Genomic DNA, 11,090 nt, shown 5'->3' with positions numbered 1-11,090 from the left:
GTATTAGACCGTCGCATAAGGTAAATTTTATGTGTGAATCCAATGAACAAAATAATTTTATGGAAGGATTAAGGAGTTGGATGGTAATTATCATTGCTAGTAACATGTAACAAACTTATCGTACTTTGGGGCAAAATACGTTACATAATTTGATCTAAAATCAGCAAAATGCAGCCTACATATTGCCAATATTGGGGTGGCTTTCTACTTTTTTAGATATGGCAAATGAAAGTGAACCCTTGTTGTGTATACAAACATGGACATTGTCAATCCTTTTCCTTTCAAAACCCTCAAATTTACAACTTGCTTACTGATCCGGTTATAGAAACAGTCTATAGCATACTATATAACTGACAGATAATATTCATTATGCATGCACATATGCTCAGATAATTGAGAAGTTAAAAAATATGTACTTTTCATGCAGCTTAAGGGGAAGAAGGACTTAGTTGAAGCAAGAACACACACAACATTGTAGTGAACAGTGAAAACCAAAACTAGAAAGGAGAACTTCTTGCTTATCCAGAAGATTATGTAAACCAAAAGCAACTCGCCCCCAATATACAACTAATACACCAAGCCGATTATACATCATATATTACATAACAAACAAACAAACACAGTATTAAATGTACAAACAAACAAATTAACTTAGCAAATACCATTGATAATAAACCAGCAAATTTCATGGATGCAGAAAATTATAGTATGCAAGGAGATTATGAAACATGTATCAAATTTGTGCTTTCCCTTCAATCCTCGCATGAGTAACCCCAACACAAGCATCAACAAAATCCTCATCAATGAAATCAGTGGAGTAGATCTGCAACCTATCACCAAAACCCCTAGAGAAACACTGAGTGATGAACAACCTTGAATACTTGTGAATCCTTCTAGTCACAGGCTTAACACAAAGAATTGGGTTATCAGCCTGTGGTGTGGTAGTGTTCTCCACCCTGTAAAAGAATTTCCTTGATGAAACTGGTGGCTGCTCACTCAAATGCTTCAAATTACTCTCAAACTTTGTTGATGGCAAATCTGTGTCAATCCAATTATCCTTCAAATACCCACCACTCCATAAGGGACTCCCAGGCTTAGGGTGAGCTGATTTCCTTGGCTTCCATACACAAATAACTCTCTTTGGCAATAACTCTGCCACTGTTTTTCCAAATGCATGATCATCCTGATGAATCAGGAACTCTCCAAGCTGATCCACTAAGTACTTATCAAAGTCAACAGGGTCTTCATGACCAAACTCAGTCCTAATCTCCAAGATTATAATCTCTGACTGTGTCTCAGACAAAAACCTCTTGATATCACTGATGACAACATCAATACTATAGGTTTTAAGGATTCCATGACACACACGACGATCCTCTTGAACCCTGATATCAAGAACCCTTGTACCCTTCACAAGTTGACGATAGATAGACAAGTTTTGACATTGAGCAAAAGGTCGAGATATGCATGGAATGCCAATCTTGTTTGTAGCTGAATCATGAGTTCCAGGCCATACTATCTGATTCACCCGAAGCTTTTCTGGGTTGAGCTGAGACATCCAGTTCTTTCTATCTGTTGGCCTGTATTCACACCCTGGAAACTCAGGGCCACAGCTTCCTTGGAGATCACACAGGCATTTCTTCTCAGTTTTGATTGCCTTTCTTTTCTCCACTTGCTTAGAGATCTGAGAACCCATTAAGAAGAAGAATAAAACCTGTAAGTTTTTCTTCTTCTAGTTTTTGTTTGTGGGGTTTGTTTCTTTTTCTTATTAATATAGGTTAGCTGTAGCTGTACATAGAAAAAGAATAGGTTTTTGGGTTTTAATAAGAGACATTGAAACGTCAAAGAGTGATGATTATTATGGTATTTGAGTTGTTGGATTATTAAAAAAAGACAGTGAGAGAGATAGAAAGCCTACTTTTCTACTCCACCACCTTGCACCTTCCTAATATTACCTACAAGATTTTTGGTTTTGTGAATTGTGATGATGGGACAATCGTATTTTCTTTGGTTAGGTGGGCCGGCTTTGATTGCATTATTGGTGGAGAGTTATAATCGATGTTTCTCCTTTGTTTGGTCCACTTGTATGGCTATCCAAATTTATCTGAGTTTTTGTTTTGTTTTTTTGTATTTGTGGGAGAGCTTAATTATTTTTTGTTGGTTTATTAGATATCTAGATTTTAAAAATAAATTGTGTAAAAGTTGTATATAAGTTAAATAGATTGAATAAACAAATTAATTTTAGCATATTTTTAAGCGTTTTGTAGTTCAGCTGGTAGAAAATTTTTAGTATTTTTTTATGAAAATATTTAGAATTTAAATCCCCCTATTGTATTATTAAAAAAAATTAATTAATTTTAGCATAATGCGTCAGGGAATAAAGTTTTTATAGAGGGACTGTATTTTCAGTTTAAAAAATAAAAGGGACCATATTTAATTTAATTTATTTGCATGTGTCTCATTAGTCATTAATCTTTGCTCATTAAAGGCACTAAAAGGTCAAATAATGGCTTCCTTTTTTCCATAAAAATATCAAAACATGGTTGTCTTACAGGTTAGTTCTATTGTCAATGGCTCAATAATTAGATTTTAGACTCATCTATGACCTACCATTGCTATTTTAATAGCTCCAATTCTATCGTTTTAGCTCCACACACACACACACACACACAAAAAACAAAAACAAAAAAGCTCCAATGTGAATACTCTTAGTCATTTTATTTACTGATTTCAGGTTAGGTCTTTTTCTATCTCTCAAAAAAAAGGGGTTAGGTCTATTTCTCACTAAATTTTAGCAGTCTTAACAAATATTAATACGCTTGTTTTTTTTCATTTAAGTTTTAAATATAACTTTGATTCTCAAAAAAAAAAAAATGTAACTTTCTTCTTTGGCTAGGCAAATCATAGAAAGACAAGAAAAGACTTGGAAAAAAAATAATCATAATAATAGAAGAGGCAAAAAAAAAAAAAAAAAAACTATTATCGACCAAGAGAATTTTATCTACTAGAAAGCAGTAATTCTTGTAATTAGATTGTTCACATCTTTAAGGTTGCTACTTTTTTATTCAACGAAAAAAACTTGGATTGTTCCATTTTTTTTTAACAACAATTAGGAGGAAGCAAATTTAAACTTAAGTTACCTTATAAGAAAAACTAGACAATACCATCAAGTCATAAGATTCTTTAACTTATTTCTATGTAGGAGTACTATTCCTATCTTACACTTTTTATGCGTTTGACATCACTTACTTTCTTTCAAGTTTGGGCTAGAGTGTAATTACCTTTTTTTTTTATTCCTAAAAGAATGCTAAAATATACTTATACTTTAAAATTAGAGAAAATTTGAGATTTTAAAAAGTTGTACATAAAAATTAAATGTAAAAGCCGATGACAAACAGACATTGTAATCTCACATAAAGGTGGACTTTAGGTGGATTTATATATTGGTGAAAACTTTTCATGTAAAACAAATAAAAATAAAATGATAATTTTTATTTTTAGGAAGAATTTCATTTAAATTTTCTAAAATGTATAAGGCTTTCTTTTTAAATTTGGATAAAAAAAGGTTATTACCAGCTATAGCTATAGCTCCCTTCTAAGTGTGTAGAGTTTTCTTATTAATTTGGAAACAAAGGTTGTAAATTTATGTTACCAACTATAGTTCCCATATATTTTAGTGAATTAAATAGGAAAGTTTTATTTATATTTTGATTTGCTTCCCCAGCTAGATAGATGGGCAAAATACGAATAATGTTAGGGACACACCCATTTTTATATCTAAATCTACACCTTATTTGTGTTTCAACTCATGATTGATGCATAAGTTGACACAACATGCTTAAATTCAAGTGGTAAATCACGTGAAAGTACTGAAATTTAATCGCAAGTTGACACATAAACATGGTATGAATTTAGGTGTGAGAATTGTAAAAAGCGTCCGTAGATGGACTAGCAAAATACTCATTATTTTGGTTTTTAGTTTTTTTTTCTTTTTTTGGGCAGAATATGCCATTGTCAGTATTTGGTTGAAACAGGCATAATATAAAATTATACCGTGAATGCAGCACTGCTTGGTTAAAAATGAAAATCCATTTAGGATTGAAAAAAAAAAATGTAAATAATATTTTATAGGTTTTTATATATTTTACATAAGATAAAAAGGTAAAACTTTATTAGGTCTAGGAAAAAATTTAGAGATAATTAATTCTACACCAAATTTCACAACATATTTAAGTATCAACTTATGATCAGTGAATAATAATTTTACCTTTCGCCAAATGCGTGATCCCTTATGTACATTATCTATTCTCTGCAGTTGATATATTCTAGTGATGAAATTGCAATCATGTTGTAAAATTGAGGAGTGTGGATATGGGTATGTATCGGTGGGGTTTTGGACCATCTCTGGCCTACATGATGCAGGTGGCATAGTAGGTGCTCAACCACATCGTTAAAGCATGCCCAATTGAAGGAAATTTTCTCTATCATTGTCTTAAACACTAATAAAGTTGAAAGAGACAAGTAAATCAAATGAAGCAATAGACAAAAGGATAACAAAAGATGATGAAGATGGTCCCTCCTGCGGAAATAAAATCAAGGGTCAAGGTCTACCAATTAATTTAATTGATCAACAGATAAGTTTAGGCGTCAATTTTCACAACCACTTGCATAATTTATTGTGATTAATGCATATAATAAAAGTGGTGTCAATGATAAACACATAGGAAAGTGATATTAAGTTGAAGTGATAGTCCAATGCTAATGTCATTTTTTGTAGCGTTTCATGTCTTTGCTCACTATCTACCCCATAAAAGCACTTACCACTTTAACAAGTTATGAAAAAAGATTGTAAATTTTTTTTTAAAAAAATTTTAAAAAAGGTCATCCCGTACATTGTTCATTCATCAATCAGATCCATTTGATCAAGGGACCAATTCTGACATCTACAGGTAATTTTCACCAAACTCTCAAAAACAAAAACAACAACAACAACAACAACAACAAAAAAAAAAAAATCCTCTGATGTTAACATTGCCAGTTATGCAAAATTCAAGATTTTTCCACACTGATACGTGCTACCAATTAGTGAACACATATACAATCACCAGTACAGTTCCCTTCCTGCCAAAAACATCAAGCAAAGCTTCAAGTTATTAATTCCAAAATATGGTTTCGAAGCTATTAATTTTATTAAACATCAGCCTACCTTATGGATGAACAGAGTAACAAACCAGAGAAGCCAAAACCATTCACATAATTCGAATGAGCTGGAAGGATATGATGGTCCAGAAGGATGATCACGCACAAGTGATCATGAAAAGAAAGCCCTTCAACCATTAAGCTTCATTGGTCCACCATGTGCATGTATATATAGTTCCAAGGCTCAAGAATTTAGGTAATGACAAGTTGTAGTTGCTTTCTAATTACTGATAGTGTACAACAAACAAACAGGAGGTAAAAGAGCTGATGTGACTTTCATGATCAGAGCTTGAGCCCCAAATTCCCTTACATGATTTCCATAGCAGCTCCCACTGTTTTTCCCCTTTGTTGGTCTTTTCTTATTGCTTTGGGTTCACTTAAACAATAGATAAGAGACGTACCATCCACTGAATTATATCTCACTTCAATACTGTGAATAAAATGTCATTTCAAACAGTTCATCAAAAAAAAAAAAAAATGTCATTTCAAACATACCAACTGCTGTATTATATATACTTATAAGAGACACACACACATAAAAACAAATTAAAAAATAAGATTAGGACAGCACTTCATTGAGCTTCTTCTTCTTCTTCTTTTTTTTCTTCTCTTTTTTTTTTTTTTTTTTGTGGGTATGGGGAGTAGGGGCTATGAACAAGTCCTATTACTGATTAGCACTGAGCAACTGGCAGGATATCTAATAAATTAATGGTACAGATAAACAAAATATCATACAAGTACAGACTATAGAGCACTGCAAGAACATGGGATTCTCTCAAGGAGTCAAAACAGGTTATTGATTGATTTTAATGTATAAAGATACAAAATAATTCTGGTTCAATCTATGGAACATAATCTGTGATACACGCAGAACTCCTCTAGATTTGGTTTTAGATCACTTCATTTAACAGGTTTGCTGAAGAGATCTCACCATCACGTATTGCTTTGAAATTCATTAAATGAAATCAGAAACCTCTTTAAAATAATAACAGAAAAATAAGTCTGACTAAAATGATGCGTGAGAAGAGTATTGTATAAAAGTTGATAAAAGAAGTTTGATAACATAAACAATTCACAGCAATAAAATGCATCAATAGTGATTTACAAGTATCATTAATTTAGAAAGTCATAAAACACACACACAAAAATTGCTTCTTTAAGATCTCCAGACTTGAAAAAGTGGATAGCAGTAGAATAACAGCCACTAAATATAGTGTCGATTATCAAGTCCATAGCTGCTGTATCAATGACTGAATATGTTGAATTTATCCAACCAAAGCCAAGTGCAACCGTTAAACAGGCTGCACAAAAGCCAACCCCACCCCATCGCAGGCTGGTGTTGCAAAATATAAGTGCAGGCATGTTACATCAAGTGGGTCAGCTTGTTTGGGAAGTATGGGATGTCAATTAATCTGCAGTTTCCATTTATAAAATGAATTGCAGAGCCAGTTATACAAAGTATTGAGGGTAAATTATAGAAAAAGGCACAAAGTTTATACCATGTTTCAAATTAGGTCGTTATTCATTTTCATTATTCTAGGTAGTAACAGATAGGGAAGACAAAAGGGGAAAGCATTGATAAAACTGTGTTTCAGTGTTTCACACTTTCACCTAGGTAACTAGTTTCGATTTTCCAGCAATCATTATCTCACTCTAAGCAAACTTTCTCTCTCTGCCCTCTCTAGTCAATGTCTATCAAATTGATGTATGAACAAGCACTAATTGAAACACAGTTTAATCGATAGTTCCTTGCTTTGCTCTGTATTACTACCAGAATAACATAAATGAATAATAGAGATTGACAAAGGCTGTAAATTGAAACGATTTTTATAAATTTGAGACTTTAATTGAAAAAATTTAAAACCTAGGACCTAATATGAAAGATGGTATAAACTTTGGGCCTTTTTACATAATTTCCCCAAGTATCAAATTAACTGAGGGTACTTGAAGACTTCAATATAATTGCTTTTAAGAAAATTCAAAGGGAATTTTATAAAGACAATGTATACCTCTGACATTCAAATAAAAGCATCTAATATCAATTAATGCCAGGACTTTAATCCAGAAAGCAATTAGCCAATCGTTAAAGAATTGGTTATTTATAATATTGTGCTAAATAGAGTATACACATAGTTACTTTCACTATTAATAGTTATACACAAGTCCAGATGGAATGGGATTGGGTTGACTGTGGGCTCAAACTGAGGTCCAACTTGATTGGATTTAAAGCCCAACCCAATGTCCAACATCTTCAGCCCCAACCTGCCAATTCAAAGGATAAGGTTGAGGTTGGGCCATATACAGCCCACCCCAATTGCAAACCTAATATGTTGCCTTGCAGAGAATACTTGCAATTTACATGTCTATACCCAGTAAGAACAACCAGGAAACTCTCCCCCTCTCCCCCTTTTTTCTTTCTTTCTTTCCAACTGGACAAAGCATACCCTCCATATGTACAAAAAACTGAATCACACCAAACCCAAACCGGTAAAGTCTCATAGTCTACATGGGGTTTCAAAGCTACATTATGCCCATTAACATGAAACTATTACCAAAATAGATAATACACACTGCATTTCACACCATAATCAAATGTCAAAAATATGGATTCATTGAATTCACAAAGCTCCTTATCAGTTTTATTCAAGAACCACTGAGACAAAATAATGATACAAAAGGAAGCAAAATATCTTCCCAGGAGACAACTATTTGATTTTTGGAATAAAATCTCGCAAGTATTTCATTGTGGAGATTCAATTGTATAGAATCTAATCCAGATAGACGGTCAACTTGTGAAGGGTACAGAAAAATGTTACAAGTTATGAAGTTGACTACAAATATAATTTCTATTGGTCCTCCTAGAAACCACTCAACAGAGGACAAAATAGATGAAATTTACCTTTCAGCGTCAAGTAACAAAGGATCTTCTTCGATCTGTCCAGTTAAATGTTCCAAAACTGAGTATATTACTTCTTTCAGAGGGTGAAATCTATCTGCAACAGTGAAAGCATTCACTTTATTTTCAATTTCTATCCAACTGACGGCACGCTCTTTCCTTACTTGTCTCTCATCCATAAGCGTTCTCACCTTCTCTACCAACTCCCATCTTCCAAGCACAGCATATATACTTGAAAGTAAAACATAGGGAGCAGAGGATTGAGGTTCCAATTCGATGAGGCGTTCAGCCGCTTTTCGACCCAACTCTATATTTCCATGAATTCGACAAACACCAATTAAGGCATTCAAAACTTGATCACCAGGCTTACAAGACATCTTCTCGAGCTGTTTCATCAACTCGTCAAAACATCCAGCTCGGCCCAAGATGTCAACTAAGCATGCATAATGTTCTTGATCAGGAACAATGCCATGATCACACATCATGGAATTGAAAACCTTAAGCCCTTCCGACACAAGACCTGAATGACTACAGGCATTGAGAATTACAACAAAGGTAATCCTATCTGGTTTCAAGCCTGATCTTACCATGTCATTGATCATCTTCATTGCCTCCTCACCATGACCATGCTGCGCGAAGGCAGACATCATTGTATTCCACAACACAACATCTCGCTTATCACCCATAAGATCAAAAACCAATTTGCCAATTTCCAAACATCCGCATTTTGAATACATGTCAATGAGAGAGCTCACAACTATAGTATTAGGCCTAAAATTAGTTCGTAGCAAATATGCATGTAACTGTTTACCATGCTTGAGTGAAGCTACACTGGCACAAGCACAAAGGCAACTACTAAATGTGAATTGATCAGGTCTAACTCGAAGCATCATCATTTTCGTAAACAATTCAAGCGCTTCGTGCCCCAGAGCATTTCTTGCATAGCCAGCAATCAATGCTGTCCATGATACAGGGTTTTTCTCGGGCATTCGATCAAACAATTCACTAGCTGATTCCATATCCCCCCATTTAGCATATCCTGAAACTAGAGTTGTCCAAGCAAGGACATCCCTTACACTCATGTCATCAAAAATTCTCCTTGCATCTCCCATCTCCCCACACTTTGCATAAGCATCAACAACAGAACTAGAAATCACCACATTCGACAAAAACCCAGCAACCAAAACCTGCCCATGAACCTGCCTAGCAAGCTCCAATTCCTTTAACTTCACACAAACAGTCAAAACACCAGCAAAACTAAACTCATTATACCCAATAGACAGTCTCCTCAGCTCCCTATAAAACCTCAAAGCCTCATCACAATGCCCACTCTTTGCATAAGCAATCACCATAGTGTTCCACGACACAACATCCTTCTCGGGCATTTTATCAAACAACTTCTTAGCCGGCTTAATCATCCCCATTTTAGCATACCCAGAAAGCATATTGTTCCAGCTGTACAAATTCCTCACAGACATTTTATCAAACACCTTGCGTGCTTCAACTTCGTCGCCACATTTGAAGTAAGTACCTATCAATTGGTTCGACAAAAACGTAGTGGGGTGCTTTAGACCCGTGAGCTTCAAATGGAGGTGAACCCATTTGGCTTCTCTAAGAGACCTGGCGTTTGCGCACTGTTGCAAGAGATAGGAGAGAGAATTCGACGGCAAGCGGAGGCCTTTGCGAGCTAAGAGCTCGAGCGAAGAAATGGCTTGGGAGAGGTGACCTTGGGAAGCGAGATTGAAGATTGATTGGACAATGCAAGGTTGGGTTGAGAATGAGCGCTTCTTGCTGGGTCTGGTGCGAAACGTTTCGTGAGTGAGTCTGAGAGTTGGGGAAGAGAGAGAGGGCATTGCATAAACGACTTCATCTATGTTGGGGGTTTAGAGGTCAGCTCCGCCGAGCAGCATAGCCGCCTGTGATCAATGACACCACTTTGTGGGCCTTTTTTGATGGGCCAATCAATCCCTATTAAAACTTGAATCTTAACAAAAATTTGCAAGTTCAAGAATAAAAAATTATATAAAAACAATTTTGGCCAGAGGACTTAAAAAGCTCAATTTACATTTTATGATGTTTATAACCTAAACCCATCGTACCTCAACTATTGAATTATTAAAATCCAGAATATATATCTAAATTCCCTCCTATATCATAAAAAGGATGAAAAAATAAAGTTGAAAAAGAAAGTTCAAATTCTATGATTTAAGGTCCATTTCATGGGTTTGAGTTGACCCTTCTTGTTTGGGTTTTAGTTAGCTCACCAGCTTAGGGATTTAGGATTTTTTTTTTATTTTTTTATTTTATCAAATAAGAGGTTTGGGTACAAATCCCACTTACATTAAAAAAATAATTGATAGGTTGACTTGATAATAAAGACTAATCATTATGAATCGAATATCATGGATTCATTATTAAAAAACATACATGCACACACATTAATGTCATGACTCGATAATAAAGAGGTGAAAAAATTTTGATCCTTCTTTTTATGTCTTTTTCTCTCACATTCTTTAATCTTACCTTCTTTCTCAAATCTTATATAATATACATATTGAATAATCCAAATTCTAGCCATTGATATCTCATTGAAATTAGACCTTGTTATCACTTTTTTAAAAACCGGACCAGACCCTATACAGGCCTAGTAAAAACAAGGAAAGCCGAGGAAAAATCTATTAAAAAATCGGCAATTGAATCAATTCTAATTCTTTGACTATTTCAATTTTTAAAACCATGCCTTTTACATATAATTAAATAAAATTTTCTAAATTTGAATATTCATAATTATGGGTTCATATTTTGTCTAGATTTTAATAAATAAATAAAAAACACACACACGCATTAATATCTTGACCTAATGATAGGTAGAAATAAAAAAAATTGTTTAAATTGCAATTTTTTGTAGTTTAAAATTATGTATAAATATAAGATTATAGATTATATAGTAAATAATATTTTATTGATACAAAATTTAACATGTGTATTAAGAATA

At 34.0% G+C, this 11,090-nt stretch overlaps 2 protein-coding genes across 2 annotated transcripts; both read right to left on the bottom strand.

The window, feature by feature from the left end:
• Positions 1 to 494: 494 nt before the first annotated feature.
• On the bottom strand, positions 495 to 1,941 carry LOC142644704 (uncharacterized). The gene has a single exon (XM_075819279.1). It carries the CDS (start codon positions 1,694 to 1,696, stop codon positions 734 to 736), a length of 963 nt encoding a protein of 320 aa, XP_075675394.1. The 5' UTR covers positions 1,697 to 1,941; the 3' UTR covers positions 495 to 733.
• A 3,061-nt stretch (positions 1,942 to 5,002) lies between these two features.
• On the bottom strand, positions 5,003 to 10,083 carry LOC142642409 (pentatricopeptide repeat-containing protein At2g21090). Its single transcript, XM_075816756.1, has 3 exons — positions 8,099 to 10,083; positions 5,207 to 5,629; positions 5,003 to 5,121 (listed from the first exon to the last, which is right to left on the bottom strand). Exons 1-2 carry the CDS (start codon positions 9,946 to 9,948, stop codon positions 5,506 to 5,508), a joined length of 1,974 nt encoding a protein of 657 aa, XP_075672871.1. The 5' UTR covers positions 9,949 to 10,083; the 3' UTR covers positions 5,003 to 5,121; positions 5,207 to 5,505.
• Positions 10,084 to 11,090: the final 1,007 nt, after the last annotated feature.

Source organism: Castanea sativa, chromosome 7 (assembly GCF_040712315.1).
Source record: "Castanea sativa cultivar Marrone di Chiusa Pesio chromosome 7, ASM4071231v1".
NCBI classification, from domain to species: Eukaryota; Viridiplantae; Streptophyta; class Magnoliopsida; order Fagales; family Fagaceae; genus Castanea; species Castanea sativa.
This window is presented reverse-complemented; position numbering and strand designations above follow the sequence as displayed.